Source organism: Trachurus trachurus (genome assembly GCF_905171665.1).
Source record: "Trachurus trachurus genome assembly, chromosome: 16".
NCBI lineage: Eukaryota > Metazoa > Chordata > Actinopteri > Carangiformes > Carangidae > Trachurus > Trachurus trachurus.
The window spans coordinates 7530205-7545345 of record NC_139902.1 but is presented as its reverse complement, the minus strand read 5'-3'; the positions used below and the strand labels follow the sequence as shown (position 1 = coordinate 7545345).

The window sequence follows — 15141 nt, the reverse complement described above, 5'->3', positions numbered from 1 at the left end:
TGTGTTGATGTGGTTGTTTCCTGAATGTGTGTAGTGTGTTTGTGTGTAAGTTGCAATGTTTTGAACTCCCCTACTTTATGCTTAGCTAAGCAAACCATCTGTTGGCGCCACAGATAGCCTATACTCACATATCAGTCTAATTAAATGCACAATAAGGAAACAAAATCAATAAGCATACATACATCCCAAAATATTAAATCATTCTTAGACTGTAACGTGTCACATCAGAGCAGGTGGTGTGTGTTGTTTGCTGCAGGCTAACAGTTTCCCCATCTTTTTCCATAATGCTAGGAAGGCTAACCATCTGCTGTCTGTACGTGGTGTTATCAGTCTCATCTAATATTAACATACTTCCCAACATGTCTGACAATTCTCAGACAGATACACAATTAACCTAATGTTCACAACAACAAAAACTGCATCATATGCAATAACACACATTTAAACATTTCAGCACAGTGAGGGATTTTGTAGCTGCACTATGGACAGCTGGTTAATGCTGGCAAACAACAGCAGAAATTATCTAGCAACAGTCACAGAATCTTATTTTACATCATATAAATGTACAGATAGATGAAGAGGACGGACGATTCAGCGGTGGGATTTATTAACTTGTGAAGGTTATAGAAAGGCTCCAGGGTTTGATCTGGGATCTTTGATATTCCTGTATCTGTGGGTGAGCCACACTCCAAGCATCTGAAGAGCAAAACAAACAAGTGTTAAGTTTTCATCCCAACACATTGGCACCTATTTCACACCAAATTTAATTAAAAAAAACCTATTTGATTTGTCGATGTGACATTTTACCAACCTCTGTAAAACTGAAGAAGAGTCCAATGCCACCCACAAATTGCAGCACTTCCCCGGCATACTGCTGGATGATGTTTGAGCAGGGTTCACAGGACGGTGAAGGGCTCTCATAGCATATCTATAGGAAGAGGAAGCAATTCAATAACTCCCACAGACGGAGACGTGGTCGTGTACACGAAGATCAAGTTTCTGCTAAGAGGAAGAGAAAAAAAAACCTGCCATGCGATTTACTTACAGCGGGACAGGAGCCGTTGTAGCTGACAGAGTAGAAGCCGCAGCAGTTCAGAGTTTTCTCCACGTCCCATTGAGTGGCCTCGGATTTGTTCCAGCCGGCCTCCAGGAGAAGGTTCTGCAAATGAGTCAAGCGGACCAGTTTTATAATACATTTATTTGAAAAGCTCAAGAGCAGGCGGCAGCAGGATGAGACACTCAACTGAATCACAAATGCAAACAGGAAGCAGAGGAACAGTACCCAGAGTTTCTACTTGAGTGGAAATGACAGTAGGTCTACCCCACTGTAGAAATAGTCTGTCATTCATTTAACATTTTATCAAAAGCTCAAATATAGGCCCAGCTACTTGATGTAGCAAATTAAAAGTAGGCTACGAAGCTTACAAAATGACACGTTTTTTGAGTGATATATGGATAAGAAATGTTGATGTTGTCCTGTGTACATTGCAGTTGCACTTTAGGAGGTGTCCTCATGTATTGTCCCTGGCATAAATTGATTAATCAGAACATTCATTTGTATAATGTTGTACCCAGTGAGTGATTGTATACAGTTGGGTAGCTTGAGAAAATATTTACTGTAGCTATTTGTGGTGGAGAACAAGTTTTAAGTAGCATTAAGTGAAAATATAAGTAAAAGTGGAGCAATTAAGTGACTCTCCACCTCTGACATGGATAATGTCGGTTTATAATCTGATGAAACAAACGTACCTGTTGGTCTTTATTCAGGGCCAGACAAGCACAGGACACAGAGAGCTGCACAATGAACACCAGGGACAGGACAATCATGTACTGGGTCAAGTTTAGGAAGGTAACATCAGATTATTTAAACACCCTGAAGTCTCCGTGTGCAGCCACAAGGCCGACAGTCCCAGTCTCAGTCTGAGACGACTCCCTGGAGCAAAGGATACGAAGAACAGCAGGACCTGGTGGTGCTTCAGCGCCCCGCACAGCCCCACAAAGGCAACCATGAGCAGGAAGATGCCCACGCTGATGACCGCCGCCACCACCCTGATGCTGGAGACCAGGCCGAACCATTTCCCCCAGGCTGCCACTCCGATCAGCAGCAGACTCACCAACTGAGGAGGAATCCAAAGGACAATGGTCCACAACTATACAACTTCAACTCAGAGTATGTCGACAAAACAAGATTCCTGATTATCTATTATCAAATCCATCAAGGAAACTGAGCATGATTTCATGTGGAGTTTAACTTCACAGAAAATTACACAACATTTCTATTTAATGAAACTGAAAACATGCAAAAATAAAAAATAAAAAAAGCTTTTCATCCCCAACTCATGCATGACGAAGCATCAGATTCTCTCTATTTGCATACTTACATAGGCCTACTTAAAAACAAATATTTGATCATCAAAATTTTTTGGCAATTGACGCATCCATTAAGTGAAAATCCAGTCAAATCTACCTTTGATGTTTAATTATTATTGACTGTCTGCTAAATGTATTCCAAAGTCAAAGTTAAGTGGATGCCTATGGCATACTTAATTTTATCTAAGCTTATATTTTTGTTAGGCAATATAGTTTTATAAACAGAGGAATAGAAAACATGAATACAACAATTGAAGTCAGGACATTGTGAGAAATAATTGGATTTAAATAAAATGGGGAAATTAATAGAGAAGTTTTCTACATCAGTTAACCACACTGACAAAGCAACTAGCTGCCATTAGCTGGGCCCAGTCAGTCACCTCATGATCACTTGAACACTTGAGGAAACAGCACTGAACAGTTTTCAGGATCAAACTAACCGGCCGAGTGCAGCAGCATATCCGGAGAGTGAACGCAGCATCAACCACTTGTTTTTTTATGACTCTACCACGTCTCGGTGAAAATCTCCTACAACATAAACAGAGTTAAAGTTTTACTCACAACGTAAAGTATGTTGAGAGCGCACAGCGCGTTCTTGGTGCAAGTAAAACCGCCACACACCATCGCTGATCTCCGGTCAGTCCTCGTGGAAAATGAAGCGATTTCTACTCATCCAGCGTCTTCAGAGAAACTGCGTCGGTCTGGAGCTGCAGGCGCTGACTCCTTCTGCCCAAGTACCTGCTGCGCTGCGCTGCAGGTGGAAACCAAACATGGAGCGCTTCCTGGTAACATCCTGAGCGCGCTGATTTGTCAGTTGCATATGAGTCATGCACGAGCAACTTTTTTTTCTAACCCAGATCAATATCTACAGTCTATGATCAATATATTGATCAATACAGGTGAAAAATTACCCAAATCATGTTTTAATTTTAATCCTACAATTTTTGTGCGTGATGAATCTACAAGTAGGCTATAAAACAAAGACGTGATTATAACTGTATATGATGAACTAATGAAATAACAGAAAAACATTTTTCATTTTGACGGACGCTGTGTTTGCTTCACTTAGCCAGATGGACAGAAGGACAGATTAAACCACACATTTTAAAACCTTGTGCTCTACGGTTCCCACTTGTGGCCAAAATTCTCCACTGCAGCTGCCTCGTGACGTGAGTTGTAGTTACTTTCAAATTGTAAAAATATAAAGCGTGAAAAATAAAATGTTAAAATATTTATAAACTAACATTTAAAAAACAAGTGTAAAAGGTCCTTCTTAAATCTGTTTTTAACATGTCTGTTGTTGTTGATATGGACCGCTTGTTGTGTCTGCAATAAAGATTAATAATAATAATAATAATAGCCTACTACCCCTTTTAAAACGTGTTAGTTTTCAATTGTTATGTAATGTGTTTCTGATTCAGTGTCACTTAATCAATTTCAGCAAAGATAAGTTGAAGTTATTTACTCTCCAAGCCAAGTTTGCACTCCATGAAAAGTGTGAAGTGTTTTATGCACCTTGATTACTTTTTGCAGTAAACCAAAACTGTTTTTGTCAGTCGTAGCCATGTGTGCAGGAAGTGTCAGACTTTTTCTCACAACCTGAGTCAGCAGAGGGCTAAAGAAGAACAGTTTACATGAGAAAGGCGGCCTGTGTAACGTACATGTTCACTTTTTCCCTTTTTTTTTAAACCTAACATTTCCAACGTTAACTGCTCATCTGATGGATGAGTTGCAAGGATCACTCTGTCTTTTCAAACATGTTATTGTGTTTCTACTTTGTTGCAGTGTCAGAGACTGAAATAAGATGTGGCAAAAGTGGTGCACATATACAGTAACAAAACCACAATAACAATAATATTAAAAGGAAAAGAAGCACAAAGTACTTTATTTTACAACAAACAATTTAAAACTGGTTCATAAAATGCACATAACATAAACATGTTAAAAACATAAGAAATTAGTTGGAATGATAATGATTTAAGTGAAATTGTGGCTTTATCTTTACACATAGTGCAAGTCCTTGCTCTGCCCACCAGGAAATGACTGTCATAATCCTCCAGTGGCCAAAACCACCACAGTCTCTTTTACACCATTCAATCAAAAAGGAGAAGCAGAGACTATACGATCAGCCACAGTTAGTTTGATAAAAGTGAAAACCATGGAGGAGGAGCTGAACTATGTGATGGTGACCTTCAAGGGTAAGAGTAAACCACATTGTCTGACTTTTTGAGAGCGTATTTGCTTGTGTCAAATCAAGTGTTAAAGTGTAAAGTTCTTCAGCTGTACTTCCATTATTTTCATTCTTTGTCATTTTAAACTTCCCCTCCACTGCCTTATGGGGAAATATACTCTTTCCTCCACTACATGTGTTTGTTTGACAGACAGAGTAATATTTTACATATCATATAGCAAACTTCATACAAATGTCCTATTCTAATCAAATTCTGACAGGATTCATTCATGCTATATTTTAAATGTATTATTAGAATGAATAGTTATAATGGCGTAATCTCTGCATCTATTCCATGCATGAACAAGCACCACATGCCTTCTAGAATTAATGTCTTTATACGTCATTGTAAATATAGATTGGGTTTAACTTCAAACTCCTCCACACCTCTTCAAACCTCAACATTTCTTTAAATTTAGAGAAGTAGTTCACATGTATGAAACAGCTACTAGTCTTTGTGTTATTGTTACATTTTGTGTAGTTCTAAATTTCAATGGGTAACCAGGTAACTATATCTGTGTTGACTTTATCAACCAAATGAACACGTCACTTTTCCTAAGAGCACGATTTTAAAATGTTTAAGGAGAAAATTACTCATCTTCAGTAATATTAAAAAACATGATTGAATATTGGATAATATATAATATAATAATATATAATATATATAATAATAATATTTAATAAATAATTTCATATTTTGTCATTCAGATTGATTTAATAGTCATTTGAAGGAAATTGTTGACTTTGTAATTGTTGTACTATGTTGTAATTTTAATATAATAGTCCCCCAACAATGATTAAGTAAAGCCAGAGTAGCAACAGAGTTACCCACTATAGTGAGCAGAAAGTGCCACTGTGCTGAACCTAAAGTGACCCCTGAAGGTCACACATATCGCAACTCAAACTGTGTGTTTCCAAATAGCTGTTTTGTGTTTTACAGAGAAATCAAACGACCAGGAAGTCATTTATGATGAGGTGAAGACTGAGAAGCCATGTCATACACATCCTGTCCTACAAGGTTATTTGTAGTTTATTACAATGAATAAACCAGGGTATCATTGGTATGTATGCTTATAATAAATCATTTTTTGTTGATATTCTAGACAATGAAAAGAAAGCTTTGCCGTATACTCTGCTTCAACTGGCGGCAGCAGGTCTGGGGATTGTTTGTGTGGTCCTGGTGTCAGTCATCATCGCCCTCAGTGTCCACCGTGAGTCCACCTGTCTGTTTACCTGTCCACTGGGGCATCTGGGATAATGACAAGTGAATGCAACAGTAACATTGTCTCTCCTGACTGCAGTGAAAACAGTGATGTCGGAGCGCAGCAGAGAAAACATGACTTTAACAGCACAGAATCTGCTGCTGACCGAGGAGAAGGCAGAGCTAGAGAGAGACACGCAGAAGCTGACCAGAGAGAGAGACCGACTCAACTGGACCATCGGGGTCATCCTGGAATATAACAACTTCCCAGTGAGTACCCGCTGCCCACAGAAAGGTGAGGGAAATAATTATAATAATAATAATGTTCTTGTTTTTTCTTTTATGATATTGATTCTTTCATAACTCGGGCTTTCTGAAAGAAAAATGTTTCTAATTTTAGTGGAATTAGAGGTAAACTAAGCTAAGATGACGTGACATGACGTGATATTTGAGATAAAAAAAATCATACGGTAGGATAAGGAAAGAATCAAGTAAATAAAACAGAAGCGCAATATAATCAATAACTATATTATGCAATGTAGGCTATAGAGAAGTTTTCTTTAATGTATAATATACATATAACACAGTGAGAGTGATTATGATTTGGTATGTGTTTCCTGATTAACAGTGTGTGGACCTTGTGAGGATGGCTGGGAACTTTTCCAATCACACTGTTACCTGATTTCAAAAGGTTCTTGGTCTAGTGGTTGGAAGAGTTGGGAGGAAAGTCGTGAAAGCTGCAGACAAAACAAGGCAGATCTGGTGGTGATCGAAAGTCGGGATGAACAGGCAAGACTGATTGACTTAATGGTCAACAAACATGAACACACTCCATCTCTGTATTCATAAAAAGTGAAAACACTTGACTCCTGTAATTGATGGATTACCATATGACATTAGATCATCAGTTCTCAATGTAAATCCATGGGGTCAATTATTGATTATTCTCAAATCTTTTATGAAATGTGTGGATAATTTAACGTCTGTGAATGTCCAACAGCAAAATTAAACCATAGATGGGAAAATACCTCATCAGTGGAACTCCTCATACAGTACAGTTTATTTTATCACATGTTAATCATATTTGTATTACATTTCCCTCAAGAATTGTGGAGTATTTAAAGTATAATGCTGTAGAAAATGGAAATATTTGAGTAAAATACAAGCACCTTAAAATTTGACAGTACTTGGTTATCAGAGATAGAAACACAGTCAAAATGTGTGAACATGAAATAAACAAATACACCAAATCAAACTAAACTAAACCAAACTACACTAATCAATGAAAGTAAAATAAATGAAATGTTTTAAATTGCACTCACCAGCAGAACCACATAAATAAATGGGCAATAATAGATTTGTGTCTTTTACATCCATGATTGAATGAGATCACACAACAGTGACTGAGCCTGTGACCCACTGAAGTGTTTCAATAACAGACCTGGGGCCTCATTTATCAAAGAGGGTGTAAAACTGCTACTAAATATTTGCGTACGGCGAAAAGACGAAAATGGCGTACACCCTAAATATTTACACCTTTTTCAGATCAATCAAACTGGGCGTACGCACAACTCTCCGCAATAAATCACACAGGACTCAAGAATGGTGCACACGTGAACACACCTCTTACTCCACCCCCGGAACGCCTATATACAACTCTATATGGTCAGCACGTGCATATTTAATTAGCCATGTGCTCTCTGTGGCAGCAACTTTTGTGACAACAAAGTGACGACGGAGACAACCGGCGGAGGACGGGGGAAAGAAGCGGAACTTCTCCGCTTCTCCGAAAGCAGATACATGGGCAATAAATCAGTCAGAAAAATGATCTTGCATTTTAATAAGCTACAATAAAAACAAAAACCTCCCAAATCTCAACAAAAGGGAGCAGAAAGAAGAATAATCTTAGCCTATATAATCTGCCCGTTTATCCCAGAAAATCTTTTTTTTTTTCTTCTTTTTACCTAGATGTTAAAACAATGTAGGAAGCAGGCCGATAGTTACTATTACTTTGCACGCCTTCCCACTACACAGTTACAGCTCTACTGGACTCGGTTTAGGTCATTTTCCATTACAGAGTCCTTCACAGTTCCTCCTCAGAGCCGCGTTGTCTCGCTCTTTATTCTCTCCTCTCGTCAGCTCCAAACACACGTGCACCTCGTTAACTCAGGTGACAGAATAACAACAGTCTCAGTAGCTGCAGATCAGTGTGCGCTGCTGCCGGTGTGTTTTTAAACTTGGATGGTTTGATCCTTGTCGGACGTCACACATAGCCTAATCAAAAAAGCAAAATCCACAATGCGCTCTGTTTATCAATTAACATAAAGCCTATAGTGTTATTATAGAGCGGGTTGGATTGCCAGCACCGGTCCACCACTACCACAATTACTTTAAAAAATCCTCTGTGCTCTTCTAAATGTACTCCGCTCCTCTCTCCCTCTCACACTGCAGTTCTCTGACTCAGCAACGGTGTCGCCAATTCCTCCTGTTCCTCAAAAAAGGCGTACGCCAGGGTCAAAATGGGTGTAAATGTCCGCACTTTTCCCCGTCAGGTTTTGGCTTGATAGATCCCAAATTTGGCGGAGAAAAGTGCGTAAGCACAAAACGAGGGGAAAATGGCGTAAAAAAAGGTGTATCCACGATGATAAATGAGGCCCCTGCAGTTAACATAGATGGCCATAGGTGATGAAACTGAGAACTTTGACTGCTCCTTAAAACAAAAGAAAAATGATAGAACTAAAAATTAAAATCCAATGACCATTAACACATGTATCACAAATGCAGGAGTTCATCAGTAATCACACCGAAGAGTACAAGGATAAAAAACATGGCTACTGGATTGGTTTGAAGAAGAACTGGATGAACACGTGGACGTGGACCGATGGAAGCAACGCCACTGTGACGTAAGGACAAAAACACACTATCACTGTGTAAGACAGTCGCTCTGATATGTGTGAATCATGGCAACAGTTCAGGCACTTTGTTGTCATTGCTACAGACCACCCAGACCATCAGCAAAGACACTGGCAGCATCTTCCCTGTTGCACACTGCATAGTACAGTTTGTATCAAATCTGATGGACTCAGTGAATCAGGCAACAATCTCCCAGTTTATTATAGTGGTAGAGGATACTATGAATAAAAAGAGGACGTCCTTTATTTCCTTACAAGCTATTTCACACAGACTGAGGTTAGCAGTTGTCTTGACAATGGTCTAAGTTGGTAAATCCGATCATGAATAGGAAATCAGTATGACGGTAAACGTTAACTTGACACATTAATGGCACAGTGTGATGCAACATAGTGACTCACACATTACTCCACTCATACACAAGGAAACACACACATATCAACAATGAACAGTGCAGCAGAGATGCTGTGGCCATTTATTTGGGGACATTTTGGGAAATACAGTGACATGTATGCCCGACAAAAATTTGACCTCATGGACACAACTAGAGTAAAAAGTCCAATTTAGCTGAGTAATGAGGTGCTGGTAGGAGGCTTTTGTTGAGCAAAGCCAGGTTTGCTGTTCTTTATGATGTGCTAAATGTTTTTGGATTAAATGGATGGATTAAAATGTGTGAATCTTTTTCTTGACTAGGTACTGGAAAGCAGAGGAACCTGGCTCCAAGGCACCTTGTGTTCTCAGTTTGCCACATGAACGTCCTCAGGCCAACTGGAAGACAACAGGCTGTGATATGTACAACCGCTATATCTGTGAAAAAAGAGCCTTGATCAAAGTGGATTAGGAATCAGTCTCCTTGTCAAACTAAGTTATTTCACATTTGAGAAATCAAATGATCTATTTGTTTTGTCAGGACTAAGCATATTATTTTTTCTCCTCCATTTTTATTGCAATTATGTATAAACTTTATAGTTTCTTCCAAGGTTTCATATAGTTACTAAGTAATATGACTTGGTCATATATTATCATTATTAGTATTATTATTATCATTAGTCATACTGTATTAGTATTATTAGTGGGGTATATGGGTCATTTTGCAGTAATAGCTATATGTGGCCAACTCTTGAATGATCTGTATGTGAGTGGGCATGAATGTGTATGTATATTATTGTCTCTAGGCATATTTCTGATTTTTGTTTTTCCATTGAGACACACCTATGTCTCTATGAGGACAAATGCCCCTTGCTCTCCTATCCTCATCTATAAATCTATAATCTGTGTGCTCAAAGACTGTTGAGTCCTTCGAACAAAGAACGATGTCTTAAACTTAAAAAAACAACTTTAAAGACCTTTATTGTCCTTAACAGAAATTTGTCAACTCATTAGTGAGCTCATTCTTCTGACGCTAACACATCTGACGCAAACACATCTGTGTAACTACAAACTGCTCTCTCCTCATCCTCTGTGCCATAGTCACCTGGTTGTCATAAAACTATTAAAACACATTGATGAGCCACATTGCATTTCCTGTTCCTTGAAGGATGTGCTGGTTTATTATGGATCAGTCTGACATACACTGTAAATGTGCTGTGAATACTCACTAACACACCAAGTGTACTGTATATGAATCTCAGGCTTCAAATAGTCCTCAATCCAATACAACAGTGTTGACATTATACAACGTCATAGCCTGCCATAGCACGCGCATCACCTAGGCTTCACAATACTGGACCCACACATGTTGTGTAATCAATGACCACAAAGCCACACTGCGACATCACAATTTGACATTGTCCAGTAATAACGTAAGAACATAATGCGAACTGAGAAGCTACAGTTTGCGGCGGGTTGAGGAGGGAAGAGGAAACTCCTGTCGGTTCTCCATGACTTAGTGCTGCAGATCAGAAGTTCAGTTACAACAGTTGTCACATCACTGGGCTCTGCACCTTACGGCAAAGTGTGACATTTAAGGATGGAAGAAGAGCTGAATTATTCTACTTTGGTTTTCAAAAACGGTGGCAGACCTCCAAAAGGTAAGGAACTCCTGTTTTGGTTGTTAATTGGGATTAACATTGTTCAACAAGATTTTGCCTGAAAAAAACAAACAAAATCCTGCTTGACCCTTGAGAGCCGTTTGTTTTCCTGGATGAGATAACGCTCTGAATTACTTTACTCTGCTGCTGGGACCTGATACCTCACACTGTCCATCGACTCTTTGAACAAATGTTGCTTTGGTTTCTCACGTATTTTACATCACAGCTGCATTTCTTACTCTGCTTTTAATTCCAAACTAACCTGGCAAATCTCTCTTCATCAATTCACATTTACTTCTGAGAAACACATTTCTCTTAATTTGATAATTAGACGAACTGAGAGGTTGAGGAAGTTAATACAATTACATTACTGTGAATTAATACTTTCACACAATGCAGTGTTATTTCCCTTCTTGTCTCATCAGTTACACAAAGGGTTATTTTGGGAACTGCGGAGTAACACATCACTATTTTCTTTTCTTTTTTTATCATTTCATTCATCATCCAGAGAAAAATGAGGACTCCACTATTTATGCTACAGTAAAATCTAAAGAGGCTGCTTCTGCTGTACCAAGTAAGTTAAAATACATTCTCCAAATTCATTTTCAGTTAAGTTAAAAACACTTTAAAACATACAATATGCTTAACTCATAAATAAAAACCACATAAAGCATGAATGTTGGTGATGCTGACACTTCGGTTTTTCCAGATATTACTCCTTAAACTAGTAAATGTATTAATTTCCTGTATGATTGTAGAATCATAATAGAAGTGACAGTGAAGTGACCATGATAGTAACGATAATCAATAAGATGACTCTGATTCTCATCATGATCTGATCTGGGTTTTCTCTCATTAGAAGCAGATGGTGAACAAGCCGCACACTCTCAGCGTTTTGGCCTGTTGGCAGGGTGTTTGGGTTTACTCTGTGTCCTCCTGGTGGCATGCATCAGTGCCACCATCTACAGTGAGTCTAGTTTTTAACAGACTCTGTTTTCTCAACAGCTTACATCACAGATAGACCAACCAACCAAGTCAGTCTGGGGTGGCTTCCTCTAACAGATGAAAACAGGAAGTAACAAGTTGTGAAGTGTATTATAAAATAATAGGCTAATAATTATAAGAACCCAAACTACTTAGGATTTTTTGATTTTTGATTTGTAATATTGACTTTATTGATAATTTTTGTAATATATTCCATACTGTATACCACATACACTATCCTGTCCTGAAAGACTTTATGCTATGGTTCACATAAAACAGGGGTGTCACATACAGCACAATTTGATCTTAACATAATAATCCATGAATAATTAGAACTCTTAATTTTCTCTAAAAAGTACATTATTAAAATGCAATTTAAACGATATTATGCCTCTTCCATATGTGTAATTTTCAGACGTGGGCCGGATTGGACCCTTGAACGGCCGGTTTTGGCCCGCGGACCATACATTTGACACCCCTGACATAACATGAAACAGACACAAATCTAAAACACTCAGGGGTATTTCTTTTTTGATTTCATCAAATGCACTTGCTGACTAACTGCTATCTCTTTTTTCATCATCCCCCCAGTCAGCGTGAAGATGAACAACGCGGAAGCGAACTACAAGGCAAACCTCAGCAGCCTCACATCAGAAAACCAGCAGCTGGCCACGGAGAAGAGCCTCTTAGAGAACAAGACAGAGGAGCTGAGCAAAGACAGAGAGAATCTCAACTGGACGCTCAATGTCATCCTGAAATTTAACAACTTTCCGGTAACTGAATTCTGCCCTGACAAAAGTGAGTAGGCTACTTCACTATGATGACTAAGCATAGTCTTTAACTCACCAATATGATGTGAAAGATTGATTTGTTTTAAAATAAGTCTAAAGGCAGAATTTAAGCACATAATGCTGCTAATGAGTGTTAGCCCTTTATGTCTTTACTAAGGAAAACTGAAGTTAAATTGTATTCAGTGATGGGGGATAGAAATAGCCTTAAAACAAGAATCAAACCAAGCCAATCAGTAATTAGCATGGCTAAGGATGGTTAAAAAAAGGGGGGGGATAAATTAGAAATAAGGAAAGGATGAAGTGGAGTTAAACTGAACTCATTGGTACTTAAGGTAATAAAACTGTAGAGACTAACATGAAGGTTACTAAGATTAGGCTCCAACATTGGGGAAGTAGAGGCCAGCTGTTGCTATAGTGACAGAGCTGTAACTGTACTGACAACAACTTCCACCAGCAGTTTACTGACACCGGAAAATGGCTTTAAAATAGTAGAGTCAAATTTAACTGTCTCCCATGACACATGCCCGCCTAGTACTGTTGAATTAATGGCGACACCACAAGCAGATCAAACCATGTTCAAGTCATTAGCCATTGGCACTTTGACCAAAGAATTGTGTCTAAAATCATGACACAGGCGTAGTAATTACTCTCCCTCTCATTTAACTTTTCCTTATTCCTAATACAGATCAATTCATTTATTGTAAAATATAATTTTGACAGTTGCTTCCAGTAAAGACATGAAGGCCAATTTGTCTAAACATTTAGGAGGAGCATTTTTGTTCAGTTTAAACTTACATGATTATGTTTCATTGGTGTTATGCAGGACTTGTAATGTTCATTTGTATATTGGCTCTAGGACATGTACATTGCATTTGCATTTGCATCTTTTGTGACAATGATCTGTTTTTGTGCTCAAAATAACTAAAACTCTTCCATTTATCTGCTTCATGAATACAGAGTGTCAACCATGTCAAAAAGGCTGGATTCCGTTCCAGGAAAAGTGCTATTTGTTTTACGACAAGAACCCTCCCTGGAAGACATGGGAAAACAGCCGAAAGGAATGCAAAAAAGCAGGTGCAGACCTGGTTGTTGTTGATAGTCTACAAGAGCAGGTGAGCTCTACCACAATGATACAACATTAAAATCAAAGTTGTGCTAAATTCACACTTCACACTTTGTATTAGCTTTTCCGTTCTAATTAAAGAGTTTTTAATGCTTTCTCAAAATCAGTGTGTTTTTAATGACCTGTCGTGGTGTGACTTATAGGAGTTCATCAAAGAACACATCAAATTCTACTATAGCCGTCATCATGGGTACTGGATTGGATTAAGGTTAAATAAGAACAATGACTGGATCTGGGTCGATGGACACAATGACACTCTGGGGTAAGAGAACATCTCAGTGAATGTCTGAACTCATCTGTGCCTCCTGAGCCTCTGCTCATTGCTGCCATGTTGCATTGGACAGCAATGGGAGGAGTTCAGTTTTAGTTCTGTATCACGGCTGCCTCGCCATCATCCATGATGTATCCATGCGTTGAAAGCCTCTTGTCCAATCAAATCACTTGGTCAGTTACTTAGTCCTGAAATGCAAAGGGATCTTCAGACACATCAGTCGTTAGTTTTTTTTCCATGTCTTGTTCTCTGCAGCATCATCTCTTTATGTTGTCATCTTTTGTAGTAGAAAGTTTACAAATGTACTGTCTGACATTCATGTTTTGTTTTGTTTGTTTGGAGGTACTGGATAGAGGACGAATTGGGAATTGACGGTCCCTTTGCACTGATGATCCCTGACAGGAAAGCCACAGCCAGCTGGGACCCAGCAGACAGGGGAATGTTGGATAAATTCATCTGTGAGGCTGACGTCCTCACAAAGATAAATTATTAACGAGATTCTTTGATTTCAGCCAGCTACCACTGACTTATTATAATGGGGGTTTGTCAGTGTACTGGTAATTATCTTTGAATTAAAGCAATTAGATATCAAGGAAAACACTTTACATTGTATGCATTACATTCAAGTAAACAGGCCTCCACACCAACTACAAACTGTTGCAACAAATCTGTTCCTGCTTTGCTTTAAGACCTTCTAAACCCGCCATGCTAACATCCCTACTTTGTATTATTGAATGTACTGAATTGTACATTCATATTCTTATCATATAACATGGTGGTATTGTATATCAAATGCACACTTTACCTACACTACTGCACTTCATTCAAGTGAAAGTAGGATGTGATGTCAAAATTCACATCCAGGAACACTGAATGGATCAGTTACATTAGTTGTAACTAAGCTGTTGACACTCAACTTGATCTTTTCCCAAACTGGATACAATGTGGACAAAGGGCCAAAGAAATTGAAATTAAGAGAAAGATTTCATGTTTACATTGTTACAGGGAGATTGTTGTTTGCTATCATTTCTTTCTATGTCCTATCTTACTATTTGTACGATTACTTTCTTTCCTTTAAAAAATGTAATTCTGTGTTGTTGTATTTTTATTGAATTTGTTTGTATTGAAATATAAATCTCTATAAATCTGAAAGAGTTTGATGAGTCACAATCATTCATTTGCATATAAAGATCAAACTTCTTGTAATGGTTCATCCTTTAATTAAAATGCA

The 15141-nt window shown here is 38.4% G+C and overlaps 3 protein-coding genes and 1 long non-coding RNA gene across 4 annotated transcripts; 3 read left to right on the top strand and 1 right to left on the bottom strand.

Moving 5' to 3' along the window:
* Positions 1 to 16: 16 nt before the first annotated feature.
* tspan13a (tetraspanin 13a) lies at positions 17 to 3108 on the bottom strand. Its single transcript, XM_083990200.1, has 6 exons — positions 2932 to 3108; positions 1950 to 2117; positions 1750 to 1830; positions 1046 to 1159; positions 812 to 928; positions 17 to 696 (listed from the first exon to the last, which is right to left on the bottom strand). The coding sequence occupies exons 1-6, from the start codon at positions 2992 to 2994 to the stop codon at positions 622 to 624; spliced, it is 618 nt and encodes a 205-aa protein (XP_083846326.1). The 5' UTR covers positions 2995 to 3108; the 3' UTR covers positions 17 to 621.
* Positions 3109 to 4485: 1377 nt separating this feature from the next.
* Positions 4486 to 6650, top strand: LOC310999192 (oxidized low-density lipoprotein receptor 1-like; the record flags this gene model as incomplete). The annotated part of the gene is made up of 5 exons (XM_083989516.1): positions 4486 to 4568; positions 5541 to 5618; positions 5704 to 5811; positions 5902 to 6096; positions 6430 to 6650. Exons 1-5 carry the CDS (start codon positions 4529 to 4531, stop codon positions 6648 to 6650), a joined length of 642 nt encoding a protein of 213 aa, XP_083845642.1. The 5' UTR covers positions 4486 to 4528.
* A 4030-nt stretch (positions 6651 to 10680) lies between these two features.
* Positions 10681 to 13553, top strand: LOC310999191 (uncharacterized protein; the record flags this gene model as incomplete). The annotated part of the gene is made up of 5 exons (XM_083989515.1): positions 10681 to 10741; positions 11250 to 11315; positions 11601 to 11708; positions 12317 to 12523; positions 13474 to 13553. Coding segments are annotated over 5 exons (522 nt in total), but the record flags the coding sequence as incomplete, so codon positions are not given.
* A 29-nt stretch (positions 13554 to 13582) lies between these two features.
* LOC310998797 lies at positions 13583 to 14522 on the top strand. The gene is made up of 3 exons (XR_014596017.1): positions 13583 to 13628; positions 13783 to 13901; positions 14253 to 14522. It is a non-coding gene; the product is annotated as an uncharacterized lncRNA (long non-coding RNA).
* The last annotated feature ends 619 nt before the right edge of the window (positions 14523 to 15141 follow it).